The sequence below is a fragment of the Pundamilia nyererei genome, unplaced genomic scaffold (assembly GCF_000239375.1).
Source record: "Pundamilia nyererei isolate P.nyererei 1_Seehausen unplaced genomic scaffold, PunNye1.0 scaffold00078, whole genome shotgun sequence".
NCBI classification, from domain to species: Eukaryota; Metazoa; Chordata; class Actinopteri; order Cichliformes; family Cichlidae; genus Pundamilia; species Pundamilia nyererei.
Window position 1 is genome coordinate 129477 of NW_005187479.1, and position 15821 is coordinate 145297.

Consider the following 15821-nt stretch of genomic DNA (forward strand, 5'->3'; position numbering starts at 1 on the left):
CAGTATGTCCTTAAAAAGATGAGTGGATGACAAAAGAAGAACAGATGGAAAATCCAGCAAATACTGGATCTGGCACTGGTCTCAGGTCAAGGGTGGCTGTCAAGAAGCCATTATTAAGGAAGGCAAACAGATAGAAAATGAGTGGTAACGGGTCTTGAATCCAAATTTTCTTTTAGTTTATACGTATTGATGACAATTTGAAAGGAGCTCAGGAGAGAGGAGCGGCAGTGAAGGTCCACAGCCATCTTTAAACCACGGTGGAGGCTGCATTTCAGCCTGTGGTGTCTGAGATCTTGTCAGAATTAATCGTACATGTATTATAAATGCAGGAAAAAACCATCACCACCATCTGCTATCCAATAACACCTGGAAAGCATCTAATTGGCAACGGCTTCATTTTTCAGCATGACAATGATACATACTGTCAGTGCAGTAAAACCATACCTGGATATAAAAACAAACCTGGACCTCAACATTACTAAAGCAGTGTGGGATCGTCTGCACAGAAAATGAAACAAAAGTGAGAAACATCAAAAGAAGAGCCTTGAATGTCTTTCAAGAAGCCTGGAGAACTGTTCCTGGAGGACTGTAAGAAGTTACAAAAAGCGTGCCTAAGAGATCAAGCTGCAGTGGTCATGCTAAACTTTCAAGCTCTTTAGAATGCACCTATATCCTATTTTTAAAATATTAAATAATTAGGGGGGGCTGAAGACTTTTGCACAGTACTGTATGAAGCACTATGAAACATCAGAAGTGATCAATAGCTCACAGACAATTTAAAAACTGCATGAAATGATGTGTGGAATGCTAAACCCAACGTTTTACTACATGATGAGATGTTTATTTCACACTACTGTAGCAGCTGCCTTCACAGTCAAACAGTTTACAAAATCATCCTAGTGCTAGTGCAGTCATTTACAAGACATCAGGGGGCAGTGAAGTGCACATTAACAGTAGAAACTTTTTCACATGGCTTCTAGTTCTGCTTGATGGGTCATATCTGCGAAGACTCCAGCCACAGCGAGGAGCTCTTTACTCGTGTCTGCTGAGAGTCCTGCTTCAGCAGCGCCGTCACTGCGCCCTCTATCTTTGACATCCATACTCTCTGGTGGGGAAAAAATGTTTAGAAAGAGAAATATCAGATTTACCAGTTTGAATAACTGATAATATTATAAATTGTATAGCTTATTATTTCTTTGTAATGTTTGTTGCTGTAAGCTGTCCTAAACAGCTTCACACAAGTAAGATTAAACAATACAGCAATTTATTTTTATTTTCCTATACATTGTTCATCTAAACCAAAATAACAGAAACCTTTAAAAAGATTAAATGTATAGCTATGAATTTTTTACTATAAATAAATCTGAACAGACATGCATACAAACTGAATTTAGAAATCATTTAAAATATTTTAGCTTCACTTTCAGGGCTCTGTAGAGTTCACATCTTGCACTGATGTTTTGCACAAGGCAGAAATGTTTGGATAAACTTATGACACATTGTTCTTCTGAACATAATGTGATCTGTGTCCTGCATGCTCTCTTTGGAAACATTTCAGGTATTCACAGTTGAATTGATCTACCTTGACAGCCTCTGACGCAGCTTGCAGGATGAATGCACCAATACACTGTTGGTAGCGGTTCTGGTGCATTACTATGAAAGAATGAGGCAACCCCGATGCTGTCAAGAAAGTACAAATGCTTTCATTTAATAACACCAATGCACCACATGGCATGCAAACATAAACAGAGAGACGTGATCCAGAAGGATATTTTGATTCTGTTGACTGCTTTGCTACGATGTGCTACAAACATGTGTTCTATTAAAAATGGGTTTAGAGCTAGAAAACTCAATTAGTTGAATCTTAAAAATTTTACTTACAGGAGGCATTAAGTTGATCGATGCTTCTAAGTTGGAGTCGATCCAGAGAGATTGGCTGGTCGAGAACCGTGAAGGTGCATCCCTCCTTCAGCATCTGATCCAGCTCCAGGTTTTTCAGAGGATTCTGCTCTGGACCTACGGACCTCTGCACAGGATGTCAGGACATATATATGAAGTTATGAGGGATATGTAGTTAAGGCATCCTTGCACTAAATATCTATCACAAGCCTAGGTTAGAGTGAGCAAAGGTTAAAGCGTGACCCACCTTCTTGTTTCTCTTCATCTTTGTAATCAGCAAGAATTCATCAAAGAGGAACATATAGACGTCTATGAGCTTTGCGTTCTCTGGGAATTAACCACAGAAAGACGACGTAAAGTTTTTAGTCAATTCGAAGCAGGAAGCGTGTAAAATGTGTTGGATTTATGCCAGCTGACACACCTGTGAGGACGAGTTTCCCTTCATGCAGCAGACTCCTGTGAGAAATCAGATTATCCAGTGTGACAGCCTTCAGAAGATGTTTCAGATTCTAAAAGAAAGCAGGGAGTCACATTAGAAAACATTTTCACCTTTTAGCGCTTTTCAGACACATCGGTCTTTCCATTAATCTGACAGCAACTCAGCATGTTGGCTTCTGAATGAGCACCCTGGCCCTCTACTAGTAACATGTACATATCACTTTAAGCATGGCACGTCTTAACTGCATACTATTGGATTAATAAATAGGTATGCGCATGATAGCGAAAGAGCAAGTCACTCGTGTCTAATTTAAGATGCATCTTTGGTATTTCAAATGCAGATGAGCTGTCTGTGTGAGGGCTACAGGTAGCTGCTGCAAACAGGTAGCACACAAAAACAAACACGTTCACATAAACAGATGACAATGACGGAAAGAACTAAATGTTCAAAACTGTGGTCACATTTAACTACAGTTACATGCTGACACTACCAGTACCACGGGTGCAAATAAGTATTGTCAGCACTGACGATAGTTAAATGCTCACAATACTTATATGCAACAAGTCATTTACATGTATGACTTACACATCGCAGCTCTCTACCACTGCTATCTGTGTTCACTTCAGTTCAGGTTTGTTTATATAGCACCATATCACAATAGTCCTCCTCAAGGCAATTTATACTTTACTATATAACTTGCAATGTAAAAGCAAAGACTACAACAATTATACAGTCCCCCTATGAGCAGGCACTTGGGAAAAGCTTTCTTTTAACAAGAAGAAAGCTCCGGATCAGAACCAGGCTCACTGAGGGGCAGCTATCAAGGAACTGGTTCATGGTGAGGAGAAAGAGAAGAGAAAAAACTGACAGGACGAAACACAAATTTCGGAAGAGAATGTGTGTCACAGTGTACGACAGGAAATCTCCCAGAAGCCTGTAGCAGCAAAACTATAGCAGCAACTATAAGTTAACTTTTCAAAAAGGAATGTTTTAATCAGTTTAGAAGGTATCTGTCTTCCAAATACAAACTGGGAGGTGGTTTCACAGTAGAAGCTCTTTCCCCATACAACTGTTGGGTGGGCTGGTCCCATTAAAACAAAAGGGAAAAAAATAAGTGCATTTACACACATGCAAGTTTCTCTCCTCTGGTGTCTGAGTCTTTCTGTTTCACAGCGTGCTCTGCACCTGGATGACAGACTTATTACCTTAGTATAAGTGCTATGAAATCAAGCTATTCATTAACTGTCTTCCTTTCACTGCTCTCACTTACACCAAGTGTTTGCTACTCTTTCTATTTCGCTCTGTATGCAAAGCCCATTCCCTTGCCACATGTACGGCAGAGAGAAAGTGAAGATAAAATAACTACAGATGAAGAGAATACAAACAGAAGTGTTAATCCACCTACAATGACAGGGAAGAAAGACTCTCTTGGAAAAAAGAAGAAGAAGAAGAAGAAGAATAGTGCTGCTGTCATCCTCCCATTCAAATTGAAGCTAATATTTAAAGATGTGAAACTGAACTATTATCAAATGACACTGTAAAACTCTAAATACTGCTATTCATTGCTTTCAGATCTGATTTTCTGATAATTTGATCAGTTTATCTGATGATCATCAGGCACTGGAGGATAAAGTGTTGGCACATCTGTGTGACACGTTGCTCTTTCAACACAGTTCCTGAAGACACAAACACACCCAAATAGCAATATATACACAAACACAGGACAGACCTCAGGGATGAAAGCACGCTTGTCCCTCTCCCATACAGGCAGCCAAACCAGGGCATCTCTCAACTGTTTCACTTTCTGGTAGTTATCCAGCCATTTGACCTTTCCTTCTAAATCACCTGTAAACAGAGAGGACAGGAGACTGAATGTCATTAAGGACAAAAACAGGTCCTCAGACTCAAATTGGTCACTGACAACTTCATTCATGTCTGACACGTCACACAAAACTCCTGCTACATTTCCTATGCCTTTTATTTTACGTAACATATACCTATGTAAAATATGCATTTTATAATGTACCAAAGTGCATAATGATTACATTCATTTATAATGCTATACAGTGATGCCATACATGGGCGTGACCATATCGTGAGAGATTTCAGCTGTCTCTGCTTTTGCAGTAAATATCCCCCACACCCACAGAGGACTTTGGTCTACACATCCTAGCTGTGATTACAATACTCATTGTCACCTACGCTTTACACAATCATAACCTTTTAAAAGGTGTGGTAAAACACACCTTTTTAATGGTTATGGGACAAGGTTTAATTAAAGATTTCTGAACCCCGAGCAGTTTCGTTTGGTACGGTTATTTGTTCAACGCGGCAACATGACATTGAGTTGAACGGCTGTAGAACATTTCCCACAGCCTGTCCTTCCAGTTATATAATAAACCGCCAAAACAGGTCTGCAAGCAGAGGCTTGCAGTGAAAAATAAATGGTCAAGGCCTCCTGGCTGATATCCAAAGCATGCAACCTGTGTGCTGACAGGCACTGATACTAGCTGGCCTGTTTATGTTGACAGACTTACGTCCACTTAAAAAGCCCTTCTATCTAGATATGTTTGTAAACCACCAGGAGGCAAACACGTCGTGCTGAAGAAACACCTGAGTCATGATCAGCTGATTAACATTACTCAGACGCCTGACTCAAAACATTCATTTTGCAAGGTGACGAGACCTGTGCAGGCGCTTTAATTTAGCAGGACTGAAACAGTAAAAGCAAATTTAGCCAAGCAGAGTCTCCTAATGAGGTCAGCCAAAATCAAAAGGAGAGCATTTTGATAACAGAAGGGAATTTTCGAATTCAGTGCTCACATATCGATTTATCCACTTGTTCTGCTATAAGTTCCAGCCCTCGGGCTTCGTCCTCCTTCTGACATCTCTTTGCGATATTCCGCAACAGCAGCGGGTATCGAGTTAGCCTCTGCAGCGGTGCCACCAGCAGGTCACGCAGGTGAAGCCTTCGGCACTGCTTGCTCCTCTCACACCACTGAGGAGAAAAAAGGAGGGACAAAGAATGGGTACAGTGACAGAACGAGTGAGGTCAAATGTTTGAAAGGACTTGACTTTGTAGGGAAGGAGGGAGAGGATGGGCAGTGAAATGCCTGTGAGAAGAAATTATATGTAAGACCAAACACAGTGACAGTTCCAGCAAACACGCCAGCATGATGACAGGGAAAGTTACACAAGGTACAAACGGTGACATTCCTCCCATTGGCAGGCTGCTGTGACACTGAACTGATTGTTTGCTATTTGGGCACCAATGCTCCTGTGAATCCTCTCTCACATTGGCACACAACACCTGCTGCATTGTCATGGTACACAGCGTCCTTCCCACTGTGCTGACTGGCACGCTCACACACACACAGACACACACCAGTAAGACCTCTCCTGTACCTTCACGTAAGTCCCAAAGTCCTCTCTGGGCTTCAGACTGTCCAGATACAGAAGAGCCGTGGAGTAGTTGAGGCAATACGTCTGCAGGCAGTGGCATATGCTCTCCTGGAAAGCCTGCCAGCAGACAGTAGTGTTAGACAAACACCGGGATACAGGCTGCTGGGTCGCATCAGCTGTTAAGCTGCAGATAAACATATCGTAAAAAAGCACAAAGAGGATGCCGCATGCACACATGCACGCACAAAAATGTCCAGTGTGTGTTTGTAATGGCATACATGCGTCTAAGATTGTCCTGTGATGTTTCTGTTAAACTTTTAATAATTTTATGTAATTGTAACTAGAGTTAGGTAACCTTTTCCCTTCTCAGCGAGCTTTGAAGATGCCATATTTTCAACACGCTCTTGTCATGAGAGAAAGGAAGATGGAACAGATAATAACAAAGCACATACGTAGATTTCAAAGTACAGTTTAAATGCAAGCGTGCTAAATTTGGTCAGTGAGAGCATCGTGAAAGAAAGAAAGTAAATTCAGCTGTATATTTGTGTTCTCATAAAAACATCTGCATTAAGGGGACACTTTCCCGGGCACTAGTTATCACACTTGATTATTGGGCTATAAGACTGTGTGGAATCTGTTTGTCCATGTGGGCAGCTAGAAATCTAGTCCAGCTTGAAGCTGTCGATTTTAGAGCAGGAGCTTCTCTCAGTCCATGGTGTTGTAAAACGCTTGTGCAGTTACCAGTTCATAGCAGGCTGGAGCCTCGGTGGTTCCTAAGTTGTTCTTGAACATCCTAAACAAATTCCTCTCATGTGGCTATGCTTAAAGGCCAGGTATGTGCCAACAGACCAAGCAATTTAAATGAACTCAAATTCCACCCTAACGAGCGAATAAATATCTGTATGTGCATTTTTAATCCCGTGTGGATTAGAGAAAATCCAAAATAAAGTCCAACTTGTGTACCCAGTTCTTGTTTTGTGAAGTCATTAAAGATATATGCTATACAATCAGCCTACCCTGGAAAATGAACAGTCCAAAGAAATCATAAAAAATTACCAAAAAATGATCAGTGTACTTAAATGTTTGACCTCAACTGTACAAGAATATTACATTTTGGCTTTTCTGCACATTATATCATAGTCCAGCTGATCCTTAATAGCTAGAAGAAAATAAGAATGCTTCCCAAATAAGAGCTTAAGGTTAATAAATTCAAACTATGCAGCTATTTTTCAAGTCTTTGAAAAAAAAAAAAGCTGTTTATGAAAATACTTTAAGGATTATATAATAATTAATCCAGATGAGCATATCATTCATACTTTTTCTATCTATTTTGATTGTCTTATCAGCGGGCTAGTGAACACTGCTGTCACAGAGTCCAAATGTGAATCAAACTTGCCTTCCCCAGCAGATCCAGCAGGGTGGGACTGCCACCCTCAGTAATCTCCAACATGTTCTTGATAACGCGGAGGAGGCTGTTTAGGAAACCTGAGCTCACCTGGAGCAGAAAACAGTGTCAAATGTCACCACAGGGCCATGTGACATTTTCATAATATCACCGAGGTATTATGTTAAGATAATTGTTAACAAAGGTTTTTTACACCACATTATTTTTTTGCTGACCATTAAATAAAAAGCTAGCATTTTAAAATAATACAGCTGTAACGACTCATCATTAGCTCTTTCATAGTAACCTTATGTTGATGTGACACCAAACCATGTTGTTTTAAGGATATGAAAGCAACTGTTGTTAAAAATGATTTACACAAACTCCTCATGCAAATGATTTGCATCATTTCTCACCAGGCAAAGCTCATTGAGATTCGCAAACAGCCTCCATGAGTCGATATCAGTCAGGCAGTTGGTCACCTGCAGGTTTGTGAGCGTAGCCGAAAACACCTGAGAGGCACAAAGAAAGCAGAAAGAGAATAGGTTCATGCCAGCATTAAATTTCAAATCCACTGGTGGAAAGACGGGAAAATCCAAAGAGAATTTTACACGAACTCCAAAGGCGGGAATTCAGTGAGAAGAATACAAAGAAGCAGGTGTTCAGTTGCATTTGGGTTTGGTCTATTTATTTGTGATCCTGTGTGTGTTTTTGTGATTGTGTGTATGTGTGCATTGTGAGGCTCTGTAGGGAAAGAGTCACCTCTTTGAGAACCATGAGTTGATCCATGAAGTAAACACACTCGCTGGTGAAGAGCTCCCAGATGGTCTCTTGTCTCTTGAAGCCCTGCGGGTCAGAGGAAGCACTGACCTGGGAAGACTGGTCTTGAAGGAACTCAGCCAGAGAGTAGTCCTGCTCACAGATACACAAAAAGACAAGAAGCTATAACTCAAAGTAAAGGCTGCATCCTCCACAGAAATCTCAGCAAACGTGTTTATTTTATGGCTGTAAATTTCCATCTGCCACTATTATAGATTCAGGAGTACATCAGTGTTTGTTTGTGTACATATACAGGTCGACTTGTGTAGTCACTGCCTAGAAATTCTGGTTCTTACACAGTCTGTGTCATTCAAACATTGTAGGAGCTTCCATATAACTGTCAGCTTCTCATTTCTGAGTCATCTGGCAAACACTGAGTTGTATTTGACTTGGGAATCTGGATGGCTAAGCCTGGATCACAAAGTCAGTGAACGTACAGAACCAACACGATGATTTACAAAACAAACAGCAGCTAATAGCGCTCATTTCTTGCCTTATATCTCTGAAGCTCCAAGTTTCTCCAGTCTTGAATCTGCGCAGTTGAGAGATATTTCTCAATATCTGACACCGTGCATGTCTGCGGCTTGCCTTTACTCTGAAAGGAAAAAAGAAATTAGGCAACACATTAGGCAGATTTTTAGGGCTGTGCACTAGCCAAGAAAAAAGGGTGTGTGCCTAATTGTTGTTAATATCTGTTCACATAACAACCCAGCAGTTTCAAAACTAAATTAACAAGTTTGGCTCAAGTTCTGCATTTCAAGTGTTGACCAATTACAAAAAGCTGTGTGGGCCAAAAGGGATAAGAGGAAACACACTAATCTGCTTTGGGAAGTGGGTCAGAGAACAATGTCCAAACCAATTGCTCACTCCTAAAACAAAGTACATCAAAACAAATTACAAGCATGCCACTGGCACCAGTCACACACATCGATGACTAGCAGAAATACAAATGCACTTACCGTACTACGCCTCGAAAAAGGCCACTTTGACTTCTTGGTATCTGTAAAAGTTGTGACAGTGAAAAGAAGCGTGAGCATTTTAAGTTATACGCACATGACAGTGCCAATCACAGCTTACTAAAAATGTCAAAAAAATCTTTTGTTTTTTGTAAAGTGACCACCACAAGTTCTGTCCTTTTGCTTTTTTTAAATTCTAGAAATACAAATAATGCTCCCTTTACAACACAACAACACTAGACTGATGTCTACTCATAACTCTATATAGCACTTTCTACAGATTATCTCTAGTCTGTCTGTTTTATAGGTGTGTAGATAAAGTTATAAACCACACTTTTAGTAAAGATGTAATAATAAAATAAGATATAACTTACAATAATCTCGACTTTGAATAAATTTAATGCTATAAAACCATTACCTTCATTATAAAAAAGTAATTATAATCATTAATGAACTTAGTTTGAGGTTTGAAATTCAGCTAAAAAAAACAAACTTTTATTAAAGTACTAAATTAAACATTTAGTCAAAGTAGCTTTCAAGTATTTCAGTAATCAATAATGGTGGGGGAAAAACATTTTGCAGTATTTTTGTAGTATTTTTACTTGCATCTAAACAGGAATACCAAATAAATATAATTTAGTCATAAATTTAAATAGTCTGAGAATACTATAAACAGGAAGGCTCATCTCATGCACCATCATCTGACATAACGTTAGCCAAGCAAACTTAATTGATATCAAAGTGATTAGCAGATTGACTCTGCATTAGGGTAACATTTATGGGAGGTTTTATTGATGGTGTTGGTATGCTTAGCAACCTCATTTTGCAGCCAAAAAACATAAGTGAAGTGAGATAACTTTATCTTTGTGTTACTGGATAAAACAGGTACGGATGTAATTAGCAGATACTCAGGATATCGCATGCCTAAAAATTGCGATGATATTGTATGGTGGCGTGCCTGGTGAGTCCCACGTCTAAAAATAAAAAATTCATGGAAATTCATAAAGTAAACTGAAAAAAAAAATCTAACTGTTGTGCACACATTTGAGTCGATCACCATAACAACAAGAAAGGACACGATACAACCAAGCAGGAAGCAGGAAGTTCATTTTGCTGTGAAGCATTACAACAATAGACATATTGACTCAATAACAGACCCATACTAGTTCATGAGCAAGCATCACCTAAACAGAGGGCAGACTGCAATCTGCTGGGACTGACAGAGGTACCTGCGAAGTTTGAGTCATTTAGTAAGTCAGCTGCTCCATTGGACACGAAAAGATCTCCTGGAGAAACATCCAAGCCGGGCAAACTCACGACGACGGAGCTCCGTCTCCTCTGATAAAGCCTGAGGACACAAAAGCGGACAGGTGGACAATTTAAGATGGAAAAAAATCCAAATACGCTAACAAAGAAAAGACAAAACAACCAAAAAAAAACAAAAACTAGTTCTTCATACTAAGAAGAAAAGCTCATCAGACATCAGAAATGTACAGTTCAATGATTATTACTCCATTGTAAGTGTATTATATTCTAAAAGAATGGAAATCATACAAGCAACAGGAAATTACAGAATTCCTATTTGTGGTTTTACATTGTTGGGATACCACTGAAATACCATCCGCATTGTGCAGCAACCCGGCGATTAACATAGGATAAGTGTTATGTGTCTGGTTATCCGTGGATAGATGCTTGTTAATGGATCGCCCTATTTGTGTGGAAGGAGGCAAGCTGTCAGTGTGTGCCAGTTATAATCCGCTTGGTCTGCTTTTCATAGTTAGTAACTGAGGCATGGCTGTGGCTGGAAAAACACAGGCCTGCCTCTCAGCCTCAGGCAGGGCTTAAACGGCCACTGTTCTCAAGTGTTTTGACTTATCCTCTGCTGCTGCTGCACTTCTGGGATTACTGCTGAAAGCAAAAATGGACGTTCACATGTTGAAATTAAAAATTTAAAGCCCAGTGATAAATCTTCATAAGCAATGGAAGCTGACCCTGGAATATGCAGGCTAAATATCCAGAAAAGGCACGGCCAAGGAAATGTTTTCATTTGTTGTAAAAGCCCAAAAGGAGGAACTTGATTGGTGACAGCATGACATTAAACCGTCCCAATGCTAAATAGACAACTGCAGTCGTTAAACATGACTGCATACAGCCATAAAAAAGGACGCAAAGTAGCCAGACGAGCTGGTTCTGCTAAAGCTAAGGCTCACTTTGAACACGCTGACACTGATCGACAAGCGGTCAGTGACCCACGTCAACACTCTGCGGTTTGGCTTTTAAATATTTCAGTGCCTTTGACTTCAAAAAGGAGAATTTAAGCAGGAATCAGTAGTGATGAAAGTAACAGATTAAGGGCAGATAACAGCAACACACAATGTGGCTAAAAACCATAAGGAAGTGTGACTGACAGATGAGGGCTAATGCCCCTGTTTAGATTGACAATACAATACAGTGGAGCAGAAGTAAAAGCAAGGGGAAGAAAATGCAGGAACAATTTATGTAAAACTTCTTCATTAGATTGAAGGAGGAAGTGTTCTTCCCCTCACGGTGCAACACATCCCCTCACACAGGACCTGCATTCTTGCTGCTGTGGCTGCACAGTTGCAAAAGTACCCTACGAGACTAATTCGAGTGCACATGTAGGCCACATGGCTGCAGGGCCAACTCATACACTTGGAGGATAAGTCAGTCTACAACTGAGCGGGGGTAACCTGGTACGTTTTTCCTCTAGGACACTTTTGTTCAACTGTGAAAGCACCAACTGTTCTTCGCTCTCACTGGATGGGCCGTTTTCTTCCTGGTAAACTGATACGACACCCACGTCCAGATCAATGTAAAGATGCTGAACAGAGAGACAGATAACAGTCGGCAGTAGCACCTGAGCAATGTAGGGGACATGTGGCACGAAAGGCACGATTACCTCTTCATACCAGGCCAGTGTCGCCTTGCAGTTCATTCCACAGCATCCTCACAATGACATCCTGTTGGTTTGTGGCAGCTCAGAAAGCTTTCTCTTTGTCCGCCTCTCTGCTACAGAGAGCACTTGTAAAAATGGCCGCTTTGTTCATGCATAACAAGAGAAATAATGATGCTCCCAAACAAGACTGTCCCAACCAAGGCTCGCAAAGGCCCGGTCACTGTAAGAGGCACAGTGCCAGGGTGTAATTACAGGGACAATAGCTGCCTAATTATCCGGTGAGGGGAAGAGCCTGGACGCCTATTAGGATGGGTGTGGGCGGCAGTAAGGGAAAACAGCCTTAATGAGCCCATACATAACCATAGGACTCTCAAAACTTAACCCACCAAGCTTATGAAGCATTAACAAAGACACGAGTGACAATGAGTGCACAACAGGGATCCTCAAAGCAAAGGTCCAATCATCCTCGCTTGCTCTCAAGCACCAAGAGAGCACACAACTCAGAGGCACTCTGACGTGTTGTAGCTCGGATTTTGGGTTGTTTTTGTGAGCAGGTGAAACAGAAGGACAAAAATAAAAAAAGAAACCAAATGTGACAGCTGTATCCGTTCCAGGAAGAGTTTTACGACAGGGTAACACAGACAACATGCAAAACAGTCCAAGGTACACTTACCTATCATGGCAGGATTCCTTCTCCTGTAAGAAAAAAGAACTTTGTTAGTGACCTCATCTTTCCAAATCAGCAGTTATACTACACGCCACATCGACACTGTCTCGCTCCACAGTCAGGACCAAGCAGAGGGTTCACAGACCTCCTGCCGCTAACAACACCACTATATCACTTTCAAAGACATTCAAATTTGAATCAGTATTTTAAGTGGTCGCTTGCATTCAAAAGCCTCTGATATTGGAGGAGAATGCCGGTGCTCTATTGAGGATCGGCTCGCTTGAATACCGCGAGCTGATGAATAGATCTCCCCATTATCTTTTTCCATCGCTCACTGACCCCTCCATTATTAGGTGACTGCTGACTGTGGTGAATAGGGGCCCGAGGAGAGCACTTCCCAGGGCTCTCCAGGCAGTGGGCTTGGTCAGAGCTGTCAGTGCATGTAACTGCTGATTCATTTGCTGTCAAAAGCTTGCATTGTGAGTGACCACTGCGGGAGGCAAGGCCGATTGAGGGAATGAAGGTTTTCCTCAAGGAAGGAATGTGCAACCATTTAATTTTTAGACTTTGCCAAAAAAGAAAAAAAAAATCTGCAGTAGATTACAGGAAATTTATGTGTGGTGATGGGGAAGAGGTTGGTGTGAAGGTTATGAAAAATCGTCTTTTTCCTGAGTAAATATGCAAACACTAAATTTACAAATACGTGGTAAAAGCTCACCTGAACTTCATCCTCAGGAAATCCATTGTCTTTAATAAGAAAAGGATGAGCACTGTGACATTCTTGTTCCACAGAAGTGATACTGTTGTCAAAAGTCTTTGATCTATGCGATCTGCTTCGCTGTTGGCCTGAGGATGACACTGGCTGATGATCGGCCTCCCCGTCAGAGAGTGGGCTCGCTGCAAGAGGTGAATCTACTCGGTGTCCTGGTGACAGGGGACTTATGGGAGATCCCGTGCTTGCAGATGATTGCTCTTCCTGAGTGCTCCCCATCCTGTGAGGCTCTCTAAAATCTATCTGAGGACGTCGGGTGCTCCTCATCCTCCTCAAGGTGGGAGATGTGGAGATACGTCCAGGAGCCTGACGGTCAAACTGAAAGAAAGGTGGAGCCGAGTTGTCTGGGTTTACCAAAGACAAATGTCTCATTTTGGAGTGTGTCCGTTTGAGATCTATGTGCATTATGACTGGGTTACTGGTCTGGCTCTCTTTGTGCTCAAAAGATGGCGAATCCGTTTGCGTCTCAGCATCCGCCACACCTGTTGTGACAACTTCATTTTCAGCCCATTCGATGTAGCTCCAGTCCAGCTTCTTTTCATTGTCCGTGTCCTTATCCTGCAGAATAACGTGCTTTAGAGAAGACATTGCAACCTCAAAGGCATTGTAGGGCTGCATAGATCAGGAAATGTGTAATCTTATAGTCTGATTTTTTTTCTCCTTCCACTCGAGCTCAGATGATAATCCTACATTCCAGTCACCGTTCACATCGCTTTACTTCTCCTGATTCTGCTGGGAAAAGATGAGAGTTAGTCATCAGAAAAAAGCAAATGAAACCAGGCACAAGCCTATATCCAAAAAATGAGTTTTAAAAGGTCAGCTGGCACTAAATAAGTCCTGAAAATACATCGTGTGTTTATATAGTTTACGATACAGATGGAGTAGCTCACATATCCAACAGCAGAGTCACAGCACAGTGTGGCAATAGAGGTCTTGGCAATGTGGCGCTAAAGAGGCCATGCACCTTGCACTACCTCTACTGACTCAGGTTACCATCTGCTCCTGCTTTTGCATATTGATGTAGCCTTTCTCCTTTTCACTATTTCGTTGTCCTAATGTACTACAACACTGCCTTTCACTGTTTACTCAAAGCCGAAAGAGCAGTTAACTCGGCACATCCACGAGCGGACAAAGGTTAAGGGAATAAAGACAAAAAAAAGTATCGATTTAACCACATCAACGATTTATCTTAATAATAAATAAACGCGTTAACGTGAAGAGTGAGGCCGCACATGCGCCGAAAGAGGGAAAAAATTAACAAGCCTGGTTTACTTTCATCCTCCGGTGCCTCGCGACCACTCGGACCGACAGCTCGCGGTGAAGGCTGACCGAGGGGAGTCCTGCTGGATGTCTGGATACAAGGCCGAATATTAAGTTATTTCTTATTTGTTCCTCCAGAGTGGAGCTCCTACTGCTGGTCCGTGTAGAGAGAAGTGAAGGAAGGAGTGGAGCGTTTCATTGTTCAGAGCTGTGAAAGGTGCGACTGCTCTGCTCTGCTCTGCTCTGCTCTGCTCTCTCTCTCTCTCTGTCTCTCTGTCTCTCTCTCTCTCTCTCTCTCCAGCCCAGTATGTCACACACAAGTTACACGAAGCCACCCGGTCAGTGTTTGCCTCACTAGTACACCTCATGTTAAATTATTGCCACCTACCTCTGTAACATGCGCAGTTCATTCAGATGCCTCAACTTTTTGGTAAGTGTAAGGATATAGACCACAACTGTGGATGTATTATTGTAAGCAAGTATCAGAAATTAATATCATATTAATTTCCATTAGAGACACTAGTTTTAGGTCTATGTATATTTAAAATAGTGTAATATTTAAAATATAATTTAGTTTGTTTTTTCTGATGCTACATTTTTTAAAACCACTGCTTTTGATAAAAACAAGTCCAGGATTTTTTTCCCCAGTCGGTGGAATAAAAATTTGTCAGCATAAAGTGCTGCTCCCAATTATGTTTATTCAGTTTAGGCTGTTAGCCTGTCACTGTCTGTGTTCCAGCATCAAATTAAGGAAAGCCTAACATTATGCAACCCACTCATTTCTTCTAGTTTCAGAAACAATCTTCATAATTTTTTTGTGTTATTACCATTATTATTTTAGTTATTAGTTAGCTTTGTATTGCACTGAATCACCATGAGGAACCAGTTATTGAAACCAGTATGAAACAGCAGTCGGTGGTGTTTATATTTAACACAGAGAAAGTGGAACAGCTGAATCACCTGTTGGTTCAATGAAGTGAACACTACGGGGCGATGCAGGGTGAATGATCTGAGCTGCATGAGCGACGTTTCCGGAGGAACTCTTTAAGATTGGGTCTTGCGCGCCCCCTGGTGTAAAAGAATGGGTAGTACATGAAACCGCCACAACTTTTCTTCCTCGTGAGCTCCTGCCACTCTTCCACTGCAGCTGATTTCCTGCTGCTGATTTAACTTTCCCAATAAAATGGGCAAATGACACTTTCATTTTAAGCCATTTCACATTCATGTGCCATAATGATCGTACATTCGGTATTGATTAAATTAAATTAAATTTAACACTATGGTCATAATAATTTTAGTCATTGTA

At 41.2% G+C, this 15821-nt stretch overlaps 1 protein-coding gene across 2 annotated transcripts; it reads right to left on the bottom strand.

The window, feature by feature from the left end:
* Nucleotides 1-826: 826 nt before the first annotated feature.
* On the bottom strand, nt 827-14750 carry plekhg7 (pleckstrin homology domain containing, family G (with RhoGef domain) member 7). Of its 2 annotated transcripts, none has more exons than XM_005737615.2 (17): nt 14528-14750; nt 13202-13984; nt 12490-12512; nt 10129-10247; nt 8903-8943; nt 8437-8538; nt 7887-8036; nt 7541-7636; nt 7137-7235; nt 5744-5857; nt 5162-5336; nt 4068-4183; nt 2321-2408; nt 2147-2226; nt 1882-2026; nt 1583-1680; nt 827-1105 (listed from the first exon to the last, which is right to left on the bottom strand). In XM_005737615.2, the coding sequence occupies exons 2-17, from the start codon at nt 13871-13873 to the stop codon at nt 995-997; spliced, it is 2229 nt and encodes a 742-aa protein (XP_005737672.1). In that variant the 5' UTR covers nt 13874-13984; nt 14528-14750; the 3' UTR covers nt 827-994. The 2 variants fall into 2 exon arrangements, with proteins under 2 accessions (XP_005737672.1, XP_005737673.1); XM_005737616.2 differs by having other exon boundaries at nt 13202-13987.
* Nucleotides 14751-15821: the final 1071 nt, after the last annotated feature.

Excerpts from the sequence above, each read along its gene's own strand:
- plekhg7 (XM_005737615.2), bottom strand. The coding sequence starts at position 13,873 with ATGCAGCCCTACAATGCCTTTGAGGTTGCAATGTCTTCTCTAAAGCAC. Across the intron at positions 8,944-10,128 it reads AAATGACTCAAACTTCGCAG|ATACCAAGAAGTCAAAGTGG; the intron begins GTACCTCTGTCA and ends CAACTTTTACAG. Across the intron at positions 5,858-7,136 it reads TGCTGGATCTGCTGGGGAAG|GCTTTCCAGGAGAGCATATG; the intron begins GCAAGTTTGATT and ends GTCTGCTGGCAG.